Source organism: Doryrhamphus excisus, chromosome 1 (genome assembly GCF_030265055.1).
Source record: "Doryrhamphus excisus isolate RoL2022-K1 chromosome 1, RoL_Dexc_1.0, whole genome shotgun sequence".
Lineage (NCBI taxonomy): Eukaryota > Metazoa > Chordata > Actinopteri > Syngnathiformes > Syngnathidae > Doryrhamphus > Doryrhamphus excisus.
Genome location: NC_080466.1, coordinates 8,547,629 through 8,568,260, shown reverse-complemented (window position 1 = coordinate 8,568,260; position 20,632 = coordinate 8,547,629). Strand labels below are relative to the sequence as shown.

General features: G+C 40.3%; 2 protein-coding genes across 3 annotated transcripts in view; one reads left to right on the top strand and one right to left on the bottom strand.

Annotated features, from left to right (window-relative positions):
* Positions 1–19,376, bottom strand: part of tusc3 (tumor suppressor candidate 3) — a 51,060-nt gene extending 31,684 nt beyond the window's left edge. Inside the window, exons 1-2 of one of the 2 annotated variants that reach the window (XM_058045961.1) lie at positions 19,250–19,376; positions 14,038–14,126 (exon numbers count right to left, since the gene is read on the bottom strand). In XM_058045961.1, coding sequence (XP_057901944.1) covers positions 14,038–14,126; positions 19,250–19,331 — 171 coding nt within the window. In that variant the 5' untranslated portion in view covers positions 19,332–19,376. Of the gene's footprint in view, positions 1–13,365; positions 13,526–14,037; positions 14,127–19,249 lie in introns of those variants that run through there. The other variant, XM_058045962.1, reaches the window with a different exon arrangement.
* Positions 19,266–20,632, top strand: part of LOC131098453 (zeta-sarcoglycan) — a 246,017-nt gene continuing 244,650 nt past the window's right edge. Inside the window, exon 1 of the mRNA XM_058045963.1 lies at positions 19,266–19,791. Within this exon, the coding sequence (XP_057901946.1) occupies positions 19,753–19,791 (39 nt within the window). The 5' untranslated portion in view covers positions 19,266–19,752. The remainder of the gene's footprint in view (positions 19,792–20,632) is intronic.

The following is a 20,632-nucleotide window of genomic DNA, read 5'->3' as shown; positions in this document are numbered from 1 at the left end:
CTTATTTGCTGCAAGCCATGGCTGCCTTAGTTAAGTAGTAGGGTAGTCTCACAAGGGGGTCGGTTGCACTAATATTACAGTAGCTTGATCTGAGTCTCCACTGTGGTGCTGAGAGTAATTGGCTGGCCAGTAGTCGGAACAGCTGGGTGGGGGCGTGACCAACAGTTGCTCAGTTGAAATGATGAGCGCAATGATCATCCACAATCAAGCTCCTCATTAGAGACATGATCTGTCAACTAGGGTTGAAAGAGCCTTTCTACAGTTAAGATCTGCTTAAGCGTCTTCTGCAATCCAGTGAGGAATCTCTTTAAAAAGTATTTTAAGTATACATTTTAATTATTCAAACTACAAACCTGGGTGCCAAAAATGGAAGAGCATATAAAAAACATCACATTGTATCCAAACTGCAGTTAGAAAGGGCACATAATAACACTTATCTTAAGGTAAATTTTGTTCTATTTAATCATTCTGTCTGATTTCCTACCTTAAGGGTTGAATGTTCAAGATACTTAACGTTAATATTGTGTTGTGCGCAAAAGAAACAACTGTTTTCAAGTGTGCACATCAACTATTTTTTTCCATATACAGTAATTGTTTACTGGGGATTTATTTCCGATAATTTGTAGCACATTCACAGAATTACATAAGGATCCACTTTAAACTTTCAATCAAACATAGTCACCACTGTGTGTGTGTGTGTGTGTGTGTGTGTGTGTGTGTGTGTGTGTGTGTGTGTGTGTGTGTGTGTGTGTGTGTGTGTGTGTGTGTGTGTGTAACTGTGTATATGCATGAGACTGTATGCACTATAGTTATGTATTTTGATGTCAAGCTGCGTAAAAGTATTGGAAGTATGTGTTCAGCCTGTGAAGTGTCACAGCGACACAAGTCTGTCTGGGAGGATAACAGTGGGACGTCTTATCAGCCACAAGCCAGACACACACAAACACACATTCCCTCTCTCTCATACGCACGCGCACACAGTGTACACAATAGCAAATCACGCGCCCTCATATCAGCTATATGGCAATGCTTGACACTCGTCTCCCTTTGGGAGGGAAGGGCAACAAGAGGAAGGAAAGGAGGAGGGGAGTAAAGGCATGGAGTGCAAGGGGGGGGTGGTGGTGGTAGAAAATACAAAATGTGATGAGCAGATAGTTGAAGATAAAACATAAAGGGGCAAAGATAACTGTAATTTCTTTGGAGATAATGAACAAGTGGGAGAAGGAGAGGCAGTTAGCTTTTTGTAAATGACAATTCAAAAGGTCATAAAGGCCTTATCTTAATCTGGCGAAATGTAAAACATGTTCACACATTGTGTGTCCAACTTTTAGGATTTTACATTTTTCCCATAGGAAATAATGGAAATACAAATCATCTGTTGCACACTCACCTGTTGCCATTGTAAAACCTTTGTTGATATGGCGTTCTCTCATCAGACAGGGGGTGTACACACAGAACTAATAGTTGACTGACATGTCGGGAATCGGACCGATTTTTGCCTCCTCGGTCATCTTGGCAATAGGAAGGATTGGTCTCAATCATTTAATGTTTGCTGTACTGAGTGCTTAAGAGGTATACATAGCTTTCACACGATATGCTGACTTCTTATGTGACATGATCCATGGCAGCAATTCATTCAAGTGATGAAAAAAAAAGCTAAATACTCAGTGTCCATCTTTTAATGGTCACTGAACTGAAATAGGTTCGCTTGTCCTTCAACACACCAAGTACAAAAGTAAGTGCCGAGGGCAACATATAATGTAACATACCATACAGTGTTGACATGTTCAGGAAAGAAAAGTGTACCTGCATTAAATCAGGCCTATCAGAGATAGAAGTATTAGTAATTAATATACAGCTGGAGAAATGCGCTGAGACATGGAGCACCTGCAATCAAAATTATGCTTGAAAAATGCGCCTCTAATCAATATATCCCAAAGGTGTATATTGCAATTGCTTAATATTGTCCATATGGGGCCTGCCACAAATAGATTCAGAATTCTCCATGTGTATGCATGTTCATGCTACTATATCTACATTTTCAGTCCTGTGCAGTGCACAAAGAGCAAGTTGAAAGCTGCAGCTATCACTGTCAGTAAAACATATTGTGATACTTCTCACAGCACGATATTAGTGAATGTTATTATTGTGAACATCAATTTCTTCACGTGCATCCATGGTTGTGCTTCTTTGCGCCTCATTGCCAATGTATTCTGGAAAACATCCCTTATTTTCAAATGCAAATGTTAACAAGTATGCCTACAGCATGTATAAAAATTATTTGGACAGCAATGATAAATGTATTATAATGCCAAATGATAAACAACAGTCAGCAATGTTCCTGCATCTGCTTTTCATTGTAATAAATCACTTAATCACTGTAATAACTCACTTCATAAATCGCTTGATTTTAAACACACAGATTATTTAATTTCAGACCTTTTTAAATGTCAAAGTATTTATTAAAAGGTGATTATTGTCTGTCACGGCTCAGTACTCAATGAAGCGACCTAGTGTTTCAACATATCCCTTAAGCCATGACTGGTAATTGCCGATAGCTTATCTGAGAATGCATACCATTGGCATCATTCTCCAAATTACATTTTTTCTTTGCAACCATTATCGGTAACATATGCTAGCTGGTGGTAGTGTTCCTTATGAGTGACATTTTAGTTTACACGTACATAAATAATTCAAAATCCATATACTGTAAATATATAATTGTTGACTGAATAAACGAACATTTAGCATCACATTTACTTGAATTGAAAACCTTTACTGACAAACACGGCAATTTCTTTTGTCGTTGTTCCCCTAAGAAAAATAGAGCAGCACAGAGAGGCAAGGGCTGCAGTGACTCATATACAAGAGAAGCCACAAGCTGCCCATAAAAGAGAGTAAAGGGATGCCGAGGACGCTGCAGTTGTTGGCTCATCATAGTCTTTTGCCATTGTTTTATGATAATATACAGTTACAAACTTGTTTCACGGTGAGACTTGAAGCCCTCCTCTAATGTAACACAGTATCCAAACCTCGAAAAACAATGCTTGCTGCAGTGCAAATACAAGTCATTTCTAAATGTTTTTGCTGTGCCTTTTTTTGGCTGTTTGCTTTTGATTCACTTTGGGCAGATGCAGTAAGTGAGGAGGCTCAGACTTTGGACAATCTAGTGATAATGCTGCTGCAACTGCAAGGTCATTATCATCACCGATTCAATTTTGGACAGGTCAGTAACTCATCCGATAAAGACCCCAGATGAAATGTGAGCAGGCCAATTCCAAATCGAGCTTGAAATGGACTAAACTAACACTTAAAGGGGGCCTATTATGCTCATTTTTCGACCCTTCTTATTGAGTTGTGGGCTCCTATAGAACAGCTACACACAAAATTTTAGATTTTGCAGAATCTGCACCTATTCCACCTCCATTGCCTTGGATTTGTGCTGCCCTCCAAAACGGTCTCTTTTAATTTACTCCACCCACAGCCCGCCTCCGGTCACGCCCATTGGTCACACGCCCAATGTGTTTGCTAACTATGAACGACCCTCACTTTCTAATAAAGTGAGTATAGGAGTTGGTAATAAATGAATAAAGTCTTTGGAGAGTTACCATTTACCATGTATAAACTCAGAGTGGTAACATAACACCGCCGGTGCGGTGGAGTTCAGGAGAGGCCGGACGTCTGTAATCCGAGGGATAGCACTCATTGTCGGACACACTTTGTCAGCAGCGCCATTGATACAGTGGAACTCAGAAGCCAGATGTGAGGATGCTGTGTGGACTCGTGTGAAATGCCATTGAAAGATGAATATATGTTTCTCTTTCTGGGAATCACCAAATACAATAACTTCTGCCTGAGCTTGTTTCGCAAACAGAGTAGCAGAGCTTGTGGGAGGGCAGAGAGTTTATCTGACTTGCAGCCAAGCCCATATAAGAAAGCCCGTCCCTTTGTGGCATCACAAATTTTTCCACGCTTTTTGAAACCAAGTGTTTTGAGCCATTCCAAACTTGTTTCAGGACTCACTTCCAAATGCGCAAACAACATTACCTGAAACTTTGGCATCGTTTAACATGATAATACAACATTATAACCACATTTATAGGTCAGAAAAGTGGAAAAAATTATTTGTTTTATTCTAAAAGAGGCATCAAATTAAGTTTGCGTTTGTGCCAAATAGTACAAAATTGTGTACTTTCGTACTAGTCAGGTAGTGAAATGTGGACTAAATAGGTCAGGTAACAGAAGAGGGCTCGACATTTTAGACTCACTCTAAGTGATCTCAGCATCTTTGACATGAAATTAACCACTATGTAATGTTCTTTGTTCATGTTCTGATGGTTGTTAAAAAACATTAATCAATAAATAAAAACACATTTAAAAAATTGCAGACAAAGTAGTGGCACGACACAACAGCAGCAGTTTGCCCTTCCATACAATCCACCACCACAGCTTCAAAAAATGCTAGGGGAAACCCATGGGATGTCCCAGCAGTGGAGTCCCATGGGATGGTAAAAAGTCCTCATCCAGAACAAAGAAGAGCTAGCCCCTATCTGTGGTGAGTAATGCAGGGTTTCAAAGCTTAATTGAGCACTTCAAACCTTGCAATATTATACTTAGTTGTCACTAACTACATTGCGGATAAAACTATACCCCAGATGGATAAATGGGGCATTTTTTTCCGTATGCCTACTGTTCTCTGTTTGAGTAATATCTCCTTATCATGCCTTTTCTGACATTCCATACTACAAAATACACTCATAAATGTTTAAATGTTTCCGGCTAATATCATATTCATATATTCATATCGCAATTGGCCAATTCAAGGCTGCAATATTGGTATCGTATCGGATGTCCTTTTGAACAGTGCAAATGTAAATGCAAGTAATTGTTCAGCCCGATAGGGTGATGACATATGAAATAATCAAGACAAAAGTAAAATAAACTGACGAGGGGCTAAGGGATACAAGGTGCAGGGGAACAAGCAAGGAAAGCGGTGGTCAAGGAAATGGAGATTGAGATACTGAAATTCCTTCAATGGGAAAGTAACTCACTAATAATAGGTGGTGAAAATGTGATTGAGAGGGAGGAATAACAGGCAAGTACTATGAATCACAGCACAGACCATCCATCACTAAGAGAACAGGCCCTACACTATTGCATCAATAATTTACATGACTGCACCTAATGAGCAGGATCCAAACAAATCATGCCTGAGTTACAGCTGCTTTCAGCTATACTTTGACGAAGATTGTCACCAAAGTTAGGGGAAAGACAGACTGAATCCAGTATTCATCTCTTGAACACTTGAAACATACACATCTATTTTCATGAGCAGAAAACGATGGAGAGGATCAACACAGACTGAGTGAGAGCTGGCATGCATGAATAAGAGGGGAGCAAGAGAGTGGAATACTAAAAGAAAAGGACCAATTTCAAACAGACAAACAAAAAAACTAAACAAAAGAAAGAGGCGAAAAGTCATGAAAGGAAAATTCTGTCCTTTCTTTGTAATGGAATAAGCAACTGCTGCTGACATGCAAGTGATAAATGAACATTCACAACAGCATCTACCAATCCATGGAACCACAATACAAGGTTTCCACACAGCAAAATCACAGTCACTGCCTTGTCTCTTAAAAATGTGCTTTAAAAAGCGGGGGCGGCAGTAGCTCAGACAAAAACAAGCAGAAGAATTGTAAACAATAAAAACACATTTTAGTGTTGCACATTAGCATTTAAATTCATCCTTGTCTCTCAGCATCCACAAAGAATTTAACACACTCGCGTTTCTGATGGGCATGAATGATGTGTTTAATTATAGTCATAATCCATGAAAAGGCAAAATCTATCAGGAAGGAAACAGCAAAGCAAATGTATGACAGCAGGACACCTCATTGTGACCAACATCTACATGATGGTAGTCAAATGTAAAGAAAAAAATGAAACTGAGCTGTAGCCATGCACTTAAATCAGGGACATCTAAGCACAACAGTGCCATACCAACCAAATTTAAAAGGTAATATATGTATATATATACCCACACACACACACAAGCCACACTTGTCTCTAAGCCCTACGTGTCTATGTTTTAACATGGGATATTTACACAAAAGACACACTATGAACTTTGCAATTTTACATACACTCTGTGTTCCCAGTTTTGATTGTTAGCTCTGATGAGTGAAACATACGACTATTTTTTTTTTCATCGGAGGTCAACAGCTGCCATAAATTATCCCCATCATTGCCAGAGGGTTTAAAGCGTGTGAAATAAGCAAAAAAAATACATTTAGGTCATTCTTGATACAATGATCAATGCAACAGCAACAGTCTGTTAAGAGGCAGTCCACCATATTAAGTATAAGGGGTCGTGAAATGTGTTGTAGGCTTGCTAGTCATGCAACACACCAAGTACACAAGTAAGTGCCAAGGGCAACATATAATGTAACATAACATACAGTGTTGACATGTGTTCAGGAAAAAAAGTGTACCTGCATTAAATCAGGCTTATCAGAGATAGAAGTATTAGTAATTAATATTCAGCTGGAGAAATGCGCTGAGACATGGAGCACCTGCAATCAAAATTGTGCTTGAAAAATGCGCCTCTAATCAATATATCCCAAAGGTGTATATTGCAATTGCTCAATATTGTCCATATGGGGCCTGCCACAAATGGATTCAGAATTCTCCATGTGTATGCATGTTCATGCTAATATATCTACATTTTCAGTTCTGTGCAGTGCACAAAGAGCAAAGAGCAAGTTGATAGCTACAGCTACAGTCAGTAAAACATATTGTGGTACTTCACCCAGCACTATATTAGTGAATGTTATTATTGTGAACATCAATTTCTTCACGTGCATCCATGGTTGTGCTTCTTTGCACCTCATTGCCAATGTTTTCTGGAAAACATCCCTTAGTTTCAAATGCAAATGTTAACAAGTATGCCTACAGCATGTATAAAAATTATTTGGACAGCAATGATAAATGTATTATAATGCCAAATGATAAACAACAGTCAGCAATGTTCCTGCATCTGCTTTTCATTGTAATAAATCACTTAATCACTGTAATAACTCACTTCATAAATCGCTTGATTTTAAACACACAGATTATTTAATTTCAGACCTTTTTAAATGTCAAAGTATTTATTAAAAGGTGATTGTTGTCTGTCACGGCTCGGTACTCAATGAAGCGACCTAGTGTTTCAACATATCCCTTAAGCCATGACTGTTAATTGCCGATAGCTTATCTGAGAATGCATACCATTGGCGCCATTCTCCAAATTACATGTGCAACCATTATCGGTAACATATGCTAGCTGGTGGTAGTGTTCCTTATGGGTGAAGAAAAATATAATTTCGAGCTCAGGCGGACTAGCACTTTTTAGGTTGATGTCTAGGTGATCATGGCCTACTTTAGTCAACCAACTCTTATGTTCTATTCGTGCTCACATCTATGGTAATGTTGCTGTTCATAATTGCATGTGCAGTGCTTGTACAAACTCGAGACACTCAGTATTGTTGTTTGAAGAACAGGAGGAAACCAACAGTCAATAGTGCTTTACAGAGATTAAGATTTTGAATCCAGCATCTCAACACAGTTGGTAGCATGGCCTATGACCTCAAGAAATGCTTTTGAAGTAGTTGTTCAATTTTTTTTTCAACACATACTGGTTGAGACCAATGTTTTTCAAATTCTGTCTCTCCATAAATAAAGAAGTCTCAAGCTATCTATCATTCTTCTTGCATCAGACTAGCTGCCCTGGACGTTTTTTCCCCTTTCTTTGCCCCTTGCTGACTCCAGATGCCTCAATATAGGAAGTGCTTACATTGGTTATTTCTTTGTGCTGTAGTCAGCCTTAAGACAGAAACACAACACAAGCCAGATATAATATCTAGCAAAGCTGAGGTGATGAACGAGCGAGTGTTGAAGGGCTATAAATATTCTTCGCTCTCCGTGACTATTTCCTCCATTTCCTGAGGGGTATATAACAGGATTTAGAGAAGCAAGGGTCCAGCGCTGCTGCCCTAAGTTGCTTTTTAAAAATTTGTTTCATTTCTTTCCTCCTGTCTGTCAGAATCTTGATACTGAACTCTCCCCTTTTCCCTTTGGACTCAATTTATTTTCTCAATATCTTTAGCTATTACTCGTATATATGTACATAAATCCTCATTTGCTCATGGTCAAAAAAAATAAGAAAAACAGGGCTCTACGTTAAAAACAAAAATTACTTGCCCATGGGGAATCCTTAAGGTGAGAACTACTTGCCCGAACTTGCCCCATGTAAAATGAAAAGACTGCCATAATGATATATATCAATATATGCTGATAATTCATCAGATAATAGTACTGATGCATTGTATTTGGAGGAATGTCTGAAAATTTGTGGAGATGTATGCTAACATGGCAAGCCATGCTACCTTACACATGGTAGTCGTAGTAAGCAGTGATATTTATTTAAGTTGTGCACCTCAATGAAACATTTGACACATTTGTGTACTAGTAAAGTGTTTTTAGAAAGAAATGCTCAGAAAAAATGCTCAATGGTCAAACAATAATTTGTGAAGCAAAGGTGAGAAAAATCCACAGAGAAATGGAACCGCTAGATTTTGTAGCTTGTGCTAAAATCAGCACTTGGTATTGGATCTAATGGGTGGTGTTTCATTGTGACCACTTCAAATTGTCACAGCAATGTGATTCACTCACCTTTGCCATCATTTGATTTGCTGCCGCTAATAAAATACTTGTTTAGGAGGCACTGGTTCATCACTTTTTGGTGTTTTCCTTCAGAAGTTGTTGAAGAATTAGACGATGTTGGCAGGGACGCCATGATAGATGTTTTCCTAGTAAAACGATCGCTGATTGGTTGATCGCGAACAAGAACGGGTGTGGGTAAAACGCGGATTGTGGATTACGGACCGCGGTCTAAATAAACGATTCTGATTGGTCCATTTCAAGATTTGCAAGGATTGGTTTGCAAATTACCACCGGAATTACGCAGTCCGTGTTTTACCAACACCCAACAAGAACCGCTTTAAAAAAAACTCTTGGCAGTACGGCATGCTAAAGTGCACTTGCCCGACGGGAATATTAATGATTGGATTTACTTGCCCGAATTTTGTTTTAACTTGCCCCGGGCCATCGGTACAACGTTATTGTCGAGCCCTGAAAAACTATATCTCCTGTAACTTTTAAGACTATAAACAACATTATCGGCCACTTTCAGCACACTGAGCTCTCCCTTTAACAAATGGGCCATCTTCCAAGAGATCGCTGCCTCTGCAACTCTATCAACCCTGGATGAGGTCATTCTTGTTGACACCATGTGGAATTACTGCATTGGCTCCAAAAGTTAAGTTTAGCCTTTAATGTCTACCATACAGGCCCAGCATATACTTCAAGGCATTAAACAATGGTGATTATAATTTGGCGTATTGGATAAAGACACTGAAATAAAGCTAAAGCAAGCCCAAACAGTCACTCATCTGTGTCAATTAATCTGTGGGTTGATTTGAGAGCAATGGTAGCTTTCATTTTTACTTACGTGTAGGTTGTAAAATGTGACAAAGAACACTTCAGGCTGAATGTTGTCAAATAGCCTGTAATAATATGACAGTTTAAGATCAAACTGATCTATAGATGGTGGACAGAGCCTGGGTGCAATTTAGTAAAACAAAGAAAGTGTTGGAAATGTCAGCCGAGCGGGTAGAAAAATGATGACCTTGTGGTCTACAAACACTACATGAAGAGATCTGTAGTACCTTTAGAACATTTCTAAAACACCCCTACTAGAAATTCACTTATTACAGTAGGGTCTGAAATTTATATGCAAAGTCAAATCAGAAGAAAGGTGTTGATGAGGTGGCGCAGTAGGAACATTTCATTCAATTTTTTATCGAATCATTCCAGTTTTATACACATTCTGATACCCATGATGGACATACTGTACATTCTGCTATTTGTAGAACGTATACAATAAATGATTAGCTGTTTTCAATGCAGAAAATGTTTTTCCATTCATTTAACTGAGCACTTTATCGCCTACTTAGAACTACTTAATACTTAGAACTTCCTTCCTTGGCCAATAGTAAAGCTGAAGATTAGGCTAATAGTTGCAAAAGAAAATGAATTGCCATATATAAACTTAAATGAAAAGGGAGCATTTGATGCAGAAAGAGAGAGAGAGAAGAATTGGGCAGCATGCAATTTTTCTTGCCATGTTTTCTGGTGAGGTAGAATGAACTCTTGGTGAACTAAACCAGATGCTTCTGGCCAAAACTTCCTGGACTGCTTTTCAATTTGACTGCCAATTCCACAGAATAACACCTGTGATACAGGTGGGGTGGACATGAAGGGGTGAACAGGGCAAGGCAATTAGACGACATATCCAATTCCAAATTAAATTAATGAAATCTGCTATACTGTATGTACAGTGCAACAGACTTTAAGGATTTGTAACTGAGCACACATTTACACAATTACACAAAACTCAATGTACTCAGTATATCTTCACAAAAAAAGTCAAGTAATGCTATATCGCAAAGAGTAATCTGGACTGTAACTGCATTGCATTAAGGAAGTGCTTTTTAAATAGTGGCGCGGGCCCCCATGGAGGGGCAGGGTGAACTGTAGGGGTAGGGACGACTTTCAGTATTAGTGCAGACAAGGGATGGGGAATATGGACCAAAACTTTATCCCAATATATTAGATATACAATATATATATCCCCATATTTTTTCCACCAAGTGACTTTAGACAAAAGTCAAACACAAATATGCATGCAAAGTTTTATTGAAATGTAAACAACCGTAAAGAACAATAGCCGCTGAAATAAAATAGTATGTTATCCTCAAAGAAAAAAGTTAAATTGACGACAGCCATAAACTGATTGATTCCGTCTTCATCCAGCTACCTTTATACTGTTTTTTGTATCTTTTGGCTGTTCACTCCCCGCTATGCAGCCTCTCCTCCTTCATATATCTGCGGGGATCTACCATCACTCGGCGTAGCAAAATGGTGCTCAAAGCTAACAACCGTGAACAATGGAGCAAACGGCCTGCTACAAACGTAACAATATGAACATCCATAGGTGCACATTTGCTTAAGGAGTCCGCATGGCACAAACAACAACAACAATTTAATAAATAAAGCTCTGTTAAACTCTAAAAACACAGCAAAAGACATAGAGCTGCCTTAACTAGCTTGCACTTGGGCGGTGCCATCTTGAACCATGAGACCTCCGCATCAAATCCAGTTTGTACAGATATGGACGATATGCTTGTTTTTGATATCATGCGTAACACAAATATTGATCTAAAAAAAAAAAATATATATACATATAGATTTTTACCCAGCCCAAGTGCAGACCTGGCAGCATGTATGAATTGTCATAATCAGCAAGCATTTGGGCTTCTTGAATATGCTTGTATGCTTCACTGCTCTCCATTTTGTTGCATTTCACTGGTTTCAAATTCAGTACAGTACAGATAAATAAATAGCTGTTATAACAGTCAGTTTGTAAATAGTATTGTACTGTTTTAGTGTTTTTAGTGCTTTCAGTACGGCTGCACTTTAGTACTGAACTCAACTGAACACTCGAGTTTTATACCACCTGTCAGCTGAGTATTTCATCCCTCCTGAGATCCTGAGAACAGGACTGCAGACTCTGTTAAGAAGACAGGCAGGGGACTGTGTATTTATATTAACAACTCCTGGTGCACAAATGTCACTCTTGTGGATAAGCTGCGTAACCCAGATGCAGAACTCATGCTGCTCAAATGCAGGCCGTTTTATCTCCCACTGGAGTTCTTGTGTGTTTACATTAGGGCTGAGAATCTCAGGGTGCCTCACAATACGTAATACATGATTCACAGTATCTCAATATGTCCGTGTGTTTATAGGGGTGAAACAATAAACACACACACACTGCAAAAAATACTTTTGTCCCATCCACATTATAAAAGCAAAATTGATTCAAATGATCCACTGTGCCTTTCAATTTATACTGACACCAAACCAAGTTCATGTCAGCTTGGGCTCACAAATACATGGCCAGACAAGTCTTCCAGATCTCGAAGAACGTTTTTCAAAAAGTAGGACTCTGAGAACACTTACAAGTCTAAAATGTCAAGACTTCTTTTGTTACCTGACCTATTTATTCCAATAGTAGTATGTGACTATTAGTACAAAAGTATTTGAGGCCAAATTTAATTCAATGCCTGGTTTAGAGTATTACAAATAGGGTTGGGCGATATGTGCCGCTGCACAATGTCATCAACTTGGCTTGTTTACATTTTTTTTCATTTTTTCATAAACTAAAGAGACATCCATTTTGCATTTAAACGCAACTAAAGTTAGCTTAGCAGTTTTTTTTTCTTTTTGGACCTCCCCTGAAGTCTTATGGCTGGCAACAAAAACCTGTTTTAGAGTTGAACACCCACACACACACCCACACAAACAATGTGTACACTTTGTTTTGACAGGTAGAGCCAAAACAATGACAGTGACTGCCAGTGACAAGGCTCTATGCACTGATTAAACGCAGAATGTGGCTGTAAACAGCCCATTCAACACAGTGGCAACGTGACAGTGTAAACAAACTATTACAGGGGACAGAGATGCATTTCCTGACTCCCTTGAGTGTGTCACATGACACTCTTTTCACGTGACAATAAGATTGGGTCTGCGAGAACAAGACGAGATGACTTCTATGGAAGAAACGCAGTTGTGCAGGAGTGTATCCTTTCCCTGACAGTTTAGAGGCAAGATACGAGGAAAACAGATACATATGCACAAAGCAATGTGTTCAGGGTGGCAAAATTATTAGGTTAACTTTCGTTTGTAGTGATCAATTCATTTATTATTGTCCCGGTGCTAGTGCCCACGAAACAGCTTTTTTTTTTCTTTTTTTTCACGTTTTAATCTCGCGAGATCCTGGGATACCCCAGTACAAGGATTTCAAAATTCACTTCTGCAGATCAATGAATCCAAACTAGCTTTTAAAGCGGTAATACAAACGTAGCTAGTGGCTATTTGGTGTTTGTCAATTAAATGTACAGCATGGCTATAATAGCGTGAATCGTCTTGCTCGCAGTGGCCTGTCATTCATTCAAGTCCTGCACAGAGGTAATCAACTGATACCTACTGATATCACATTTTACAATGCAACACGTGAAAGAAACAGCTGGAAATATACATTGACTTGAAAAAAGCAAGTGAGTTTTGTAATCGTTCATTAATCATCCTTTTCATCCCTGACTAAGCATCATGAGCTCAGGGACAACGGCATCCCTAACCTGCATTGTCTGAATTGCTACACGAATATTATCTTTTTTTCAAATATACTGACGGTTAAAGCTTTACCTCCTTCTTCTTTTGTCCTCCCCCAGACGGCAAGCATAGCAGCATAAGGAAGAAAATCGCCATCACCGGCAGGGTAGCAACGGATTTCAGCCAAACAGCCGCCATGACAGAAAGATGCACTGACTGCTAGACACGTCTGTGGTTGATGATTGGACGCTACGTTGACCAATCACAGCAAAGAATTTTCGCGAACTCCACTGGGTATTGAAGTTTTTACAGGGAGAGCTCACAAGAGCGGTGAGAGATGCACTATCGGGGCTGGGAAAACCTGGATTGGAGGCGGGCCGTGGGTGGAATAAATTAAAACAGACCGCAGCTGGAATAGGTGCAGATTCAAGCAGTCAGAACACCAGAATAGGATAAACGATCTATCTATATGTCAGTGCTCATGTGAAATTTGTTCAAATTATTATTTTTTTTCACTAGGAATTATCAAATTAATTAAGCAATTATGGGAAAAAAAAACTTCTAATGCTTTCCATATGCTAAAGTCTAATATAATAAACATAATATCGCATGGCAAATGTTACCATAATGTCCTTTATACTGAAGTGAATTAGGCATCAAATTAAAGGTGTTTTAGTGTTTTTTCTATCTGATTAGATTGATTACAGTCCTGATATTACATATTTCCAAATTCATTCATTCATTCATTCATTTTCTACCGCTTACCCTACGAGGGTCACGGGGGTGCTGGAGCCTATCCAAGCTGTCTTCGGGCGAGGGGCGGGGTACACCCTGGACTGGTCGCCAGCCAATCACTGGGCACATATAGACAAACAACCACATTTACAAATTTTAACATTATTAAGGTTAATTCATTACAGGTTACAATGCTACTGGTTGCCATATATATATGGTATACCAACGGTTAAATGCAACATGCTATTATGCACTGATATCTATCAATGAAAGTCCTCCCTGATTGTTCACCACATCTGCCCCATGGTGGCCTGCCTCACTATTTGAGAAACACTGATCGGATATAATATTTACAAAAGCTACTTTTATTGGAAAAGTTGATCTGAAATTGGTGGTGAAGGTCAGCGTCAAGGAGGGTTTGGGGGGGGGGGGGGGCGAGCATGCATTTACTTTATGTGATGACTTCTCTCGATATTTACCACTTTGCACAACAGAAATAAAACAACTTTGAGTCAGGAAAATTGCAATACTACAATGTTGTACAAGTGTTAGCATAAGCAAACAGGCCGGAGATTGAATGAACAGTTTGAGCGTTTCTCCAGCAGAATATTGGCAGAGCAACCTAATCCCACCATTCTGTGTCAATTCTATCCAGACCAGCGACCCAGAAAAAAGGGCATAAATCCTTGCTTTAAAAGGTAGTGTAAAAGGAGTTATTGCCAATCCTTTTTACAACCCCAAGTGGCATATTCACATGATATGTATTTTTTGCTATGCTTCAGTGTATTAACCAGTCCTAAATTCATACCATATAAGATACCTGCATAGAAATATTGTCTGTTGCTGCCGATACCTTCACATCATTGTTTGCTTTTTAGGTAGCAAATTAATAACATACACATTTCATTCATATTTTCCATACTTCCATAAGAGAACTAAGTTAATTGCTTTGCCGTCTTTGTTTTTGATGAACAGTTTTGGCCCTGAAGTAACTCAAATCATTGTGGGGCATTTGCATATGGAAGCAAGCAGTTCGATGCCAAGTAAATGACAGACGGAATTAAGGGATAGAAACTGTTTATGGGCTTTTCAAATGTAAGAGAAAGCCATCGGCAAGAGAGAGGGGCAGGATCGGCAATGTCATGGAGCTGGCACAGGATCGGGTGACTACATTGGAGGTCAGTCATCCCGTCTATAAAAATGTGAAAAAAAAAAATCTTTAGAAAAATGTCTCCCAAATGACAGCCCAATGTTTATAGAAAGAAAGCCGGTGTCTGTATGTGCAGGCTATGAGTGTGCATGAGGGAGAGAAGTTGAGCAAGCACAACATCAAAAAAAAAGGAGGAAGGCAGAGAGGGGGAGATTGGATATTATAGGGAATGCAGGCGAGGTGTTGAGGGAGCGAGGTTGAGAAGGTTGACGAGAGACAAAGCGAGAAGTACCAAGAGGGTAAAATACAAAACAGGGAGAAAAAAACAGCAAAGAAGAGAGTCAGAAAAACAAGAGGAGGTGAAGAGAGAATGGGCGAGACAGTCATTAATATGATGTTCGTTATCTCTCACTGACTCCCTCAACAAATGTTCTTCTGTGTTCTCTGGAGTGCTGCTCGAGTCAGCCCATCGCTATGTGTATGTGCGTGTGTGTGCTCATCAAGTACATCATTTACATGTTAATGCATAATTGTATTACATCAGACAGCAGCCTACAGCACTCAAGAGCCTTCATGTAGTGACCGACTAGTGATGATGAGAAAGGGAGGATTGACGGTGACACTTGGCAAGCGAGAGAAGGCCAAAGGTATTGTTTATGTTGTTGTTGGTTGTTTGCTAGCAGGATTACAGTGAAAACTGTACAATTTCCAAGAAACTTTGATTTTGCAATACACATTTTTTGCAAATCTAGACCAAAAAGCAGAAACAGGATTTTAGTTTCACCATAAAACCATATCCTCCATCTTAGTAACCTGCTAACTAGCACACGGAAGGTGTGAAAGGAAGAAAGACTGCCATGATTCTGAACAGAATAAGTAGTATAAAAAAAAAAACATGGAAGCTTGTTGTTTCTGTGGGATTACATTGTTAACTAACTATAACATCTAGTGCTGGGACTACCTGTGAAGGCTCTGTCCCATGCTGCTGTTTAACTACTGTCTACTATCTGCCTCTGTCTAAATATTCATGCCAGACTATCATTTTTGCTGCAAATTCAAATTTTTTGGCCATGGACGGTTCTCAGTACTGTTTGAGTAATGTCCAAATAGGTCTGTATGAGTAAATGTATGAGTAACGTTTCCATTCAGCCCAGTTTACGGAACATTAAATGCCAGAGATGGGTCTAGTTAAGTATGAATAATGAACAAAACGGTCTTATAAAAGGCCAAGCTCTCCCCATTGCCTCAGCACAACAGTCCGCCTAGCTTGTTTTAAAATTAGATTTAGATCACTACTACGTGTGGACTTTGCATGTTCTCCCTGTGCATGCATGGGTTTCCGCCCACATTCCAAAAACATGTTAATTGGCGACTCCAAATTGTCCATAGGTATGAATGTGAGTGTGAATGGTTGTTTGTCTATATGTGCCCTGTGATTGGCTGGCGACCAGTCTCGGTGTACTCTGCCTCTCGCCCAAAGACAGCTAGGATAGGCTCCAGCATACCCCTGTGACCCTAGTGAGGATAAGCGGCAAAGATCGCGGACTTGGAGTGCCAACTGCAAAAGTTAAATGATGAAGTTAAATGGAGTTGTTTCTATAGAATGACTAAGTCAAGCAGTGAAATGTTCCAGGACTGGAACAAAGCAACCTTCAGAATCTTCTTCTGAATCCAAATAAGCAAAGGATAATAGGTGACTCCATAGCTACAATGTATAGTTTGAGTCGATAGCCTAAAATCACCAGACCAAGTAGAATAATACGCTAATTGATAATATATTAGATAAACAGCGGTCTGCTAATAAATGATCTCAGTGACCATCTTACAGTGGTTGCAATTTACAGTAAACACTACAAAAAAGAAAAATGGAAGAATCTTGTTGTTGTCAACATGCTGTCATGTTGCATAGGTTGAGGAGCTAGCCGCCTGTCCACCAGCCATACAGTCTAACAAGCACAAAGACGCCGCCCGAGTGACGGTCAAAGCAGCATAAAAACACCAGATTAACAGATGAGAACCACCAGACCCTATCCAAAGATGGCTGTCAAAGATTTTTACGGGTAGCGCCATCTCTCAACGCCCGAATATGTGCAAATTAGCCAAAAAAATTATCTTGGGAAGTGTAAAAAGACATCTTTCAGCCAGAATCGGTAAATGGTGCAACCGGACAGAGCCTTTAGCCGTACAGAGATTTCTTGTGATTGTGTTCGACTGCCACATTCTGGTCAGAGTACACACTGTTAATTGCAGAAAATGTGCTCACCACAACATAAATTTACATTTCACGCTTCACATTTCTTTTCACTGTAGGTAGATTTTGGCAAAGGTCTATTCTGATTTCTGACTGCTCCTCTAGTTTGATAGTGTAATGTAAAAAAAAAAAAAGAATCAATGACAAATGATGTATTTTCTATGTCTATTGTTTGTAAGGTGAACTCATTACGTTACTGAGCTGCATTTGTGTTGTGTTATCAGAAAGAAATACTACGATATAAATGAAATTGGACTGTGGCTGGTTTTCTCTCTTTCTCTCCTGGCTCCAACAATTTGACAAATAATCATATACAGTAGATGCTCTGGTCGTCGATAGGCGGCGACATTTTTACTGCACACAAGGAAAGTGTAGGGAGAAATACTGTTGGAATTTTCCACCAAACACATCAGTTTAGCCTATCACCACATGATAAGGACGCGTTTGTATCGTAGGTTTAATGAAGCTTGATTGCTTATAAGCTCTGTGCACATCTGCCGACATCTGCCTCACCAACAGGAGGTTTTGCTTTTGCATGTTTTCCGTGTGCTTGCTTCTTCTCAGTGTGAAAAACATGCATTAATTGGAGACATTAAATCAGGGTTGTGCAGTGAGGCCCAGGGGCCATTTCTGGAGCGTGTTATAGTGTCAGAAAAAAAGTTGTTTAGTTGTTTCAATTTTGTATTTGCCAAATACATAACCAGAACATTTTTATTTTTAAATATTTTTTCTGCAAATTGCACTGGATTGAGCGTGGCTCCTGCATCCTTTGATTTTTCTATACTGTATGGGAAACAGGGCTGCACGGTGAATGAGTGGTTAGCGTGCAGGCCTCACAGCTAGGAGACGCAAGTTCAATTCCACCCTCGGCCATCTCTGTTTGGAGTTTGCATGTTCTCCCCGTGCATGTGTGGGTTTTCTCCGGGGACTCCGGTCTCCTCCCACATTCGAAAAACATGCTAGGTTAATTCATTCATTAATTTTCTACCGCTTGTCCCCACGAGGGTCATGGGGGTGCTGGAGCCTATCCCAGCTGTCTTCGGGCGAGAATTAGGCTACACCCCGGAATGGTCACCAAGTCCCAGGAGAAAACCCACGCATGCACGGGGAGAACATGCAAACTCCACACAGAGATGGCTGAGGGTGGAATCGAACACGGGTCTCCTAGCTGTGAGGCCTGCGCGCTATGCTAGGTTAATTGGTGACTCCAAATTGTCCATAGGTATGAATGTGAGTGTGAATGGTGGTTTGTCTATATGTGCCCTGTGATTGGCTGGCGACCAGTCCAGGGTGTACCCCGCCTCTCGCCTGAAGACGGCTGGGATAGGCTCCAGCACCCCTCGTTGGGATAAGCGTAGAAAATGAATGAATGAATGAATTAATGTATGTATGTATGAATTAATGTATGTAAACAGTTTGTGCATCCCTACTCTAAATATAGTCCATACGTGCGAATGTGAGTATGGATGGATGATTGTACATACAGTACAGTATGCGCCCTGTGAATACACCCTGGCAACCGGTCCAGAATGTACCCCATATCCTATCTTTTTATCCCTGTTATATGTGGTCTTTTGACTCCTGGGGTTGCATCATAATTGTCTCTTTATCTTCTGATTCATCATGCAAACGTGAGTTATGGCCACCCAGATGTTTTCATAGTTAAATTAGTTGTCATTTGCGCACACGCGCACTCTGGAGTCAGTCTTTGCAATCATAATGCACAACATAAGCCAGCCTGTCCATCTCCACTCTTGTCTCCCAACTCTTGCAGTTCTCCTCGCATCCTCTCATCATTCCCTCCTTCTCTCTCCCTCCCTCCCTCCCTCCCTCTCTCTCACCTTCTGTTCTCTTTCCTCTTCTTTCAGGGAGAGCAGCTATCTCTGGCGGTTTGCCGCATGGTCGCAAAAGACTCAACATCATCTAGTTCCGGACTCTTTTTTTTTTCTTTCGTTCATAGTCACCGCTGCTACACGGACAGAAGCACGAGCACAGCAGACATCTAACGGATCTAACGGCATTCATCACCGGACCGGACCGGACCCAACCGGAGAGGGTCACTGGAGGCTTCATTTGGGATTTCTTACTCAGATGTAACTGATATCAAGAGGGGGCGAGAAGTGTGCGAATCAGCCCCAGCTTGCCTCCTCACGCACGGGGGACGCTGCTGGACCAGAACGATGATGATCCAGGAGATGTTGCAGCAGAGTTTCAGACTCTAGACAGCCTTAGAACTTTTCCCCCCGGCCCAGATTGTATTTATATTCATTACTCCTTTATTCTTGTCATCGTCTGGGACTTATTTGCTGGTTCCAGAGTAGTACTAGCCCGCTTCACTCTCCTCATGGAACGTTCAGCATCTTTGGATATAGAAGCGCTGAAGGTAAGACGCTCAGCCGGGTGGCATGCGCTCGCCTCCGGGGACAGAGTTACAGGATGCACCGCGCTTTGGGTGCTGGGTGGGTGGATGCTGACTGTTTGGGATTGACTTGTACCTGTTTGTGGGGATTAGCAGCATTAGATTCATGTGTTACCACTTCCAGATTGTTTCAGTGCCATCTCAAACATATGTGTGCCCTGGTGCGGCTCTCTAAAACAAACACTTATCTCACTCTTTAAGGCATTATAAATATGGGGTGGTAGTGGTGGTGGTCGTGGTATGACAATTCGGTGCGTGGGGTGAATTTCAATAATGCTTGCCTTGCACAGAGCTGCTGTGTGTGCGTCGATGGGATGCTTGAATAATGGGACGGAATTGCCCGACGGGGCGGATTCTCATAAGGTCTGCAAGAATTTGGAAGAGAGTGGATAAAGAGAGGAAAAAGGGAGCTACCACATTTACTTGCTCCCTCTCTCTTTTTCCCACTCGTCTATCGTGATCGTTTTCAAGTGCAGTGCACAACACCCACTTGAAAGATATTACTGGCAACTGGAGTGGATGTGATGTTGTTGGCACCTCAGTTTCAGTATGGAAAGGTAGTCTATAAACATTATGATAGTCTAATTGAATCCAATGCAAAATTGTGCCTTTAAAAAGATAATAATACTCAGTTTGATTGATAATACCAGCAATGGCAGAGAGGGAAAAGTGTGGGCTTAAATAAGGTTTGCTTATTCCTACTACTTTTTGGACGTGTTACATTGTTGCAATGTGGAATCATACAAAGCATGGTCAATACATTTGCTGTGGCATAATTTCCACAAGCTTCTGTAATGTTGCATTA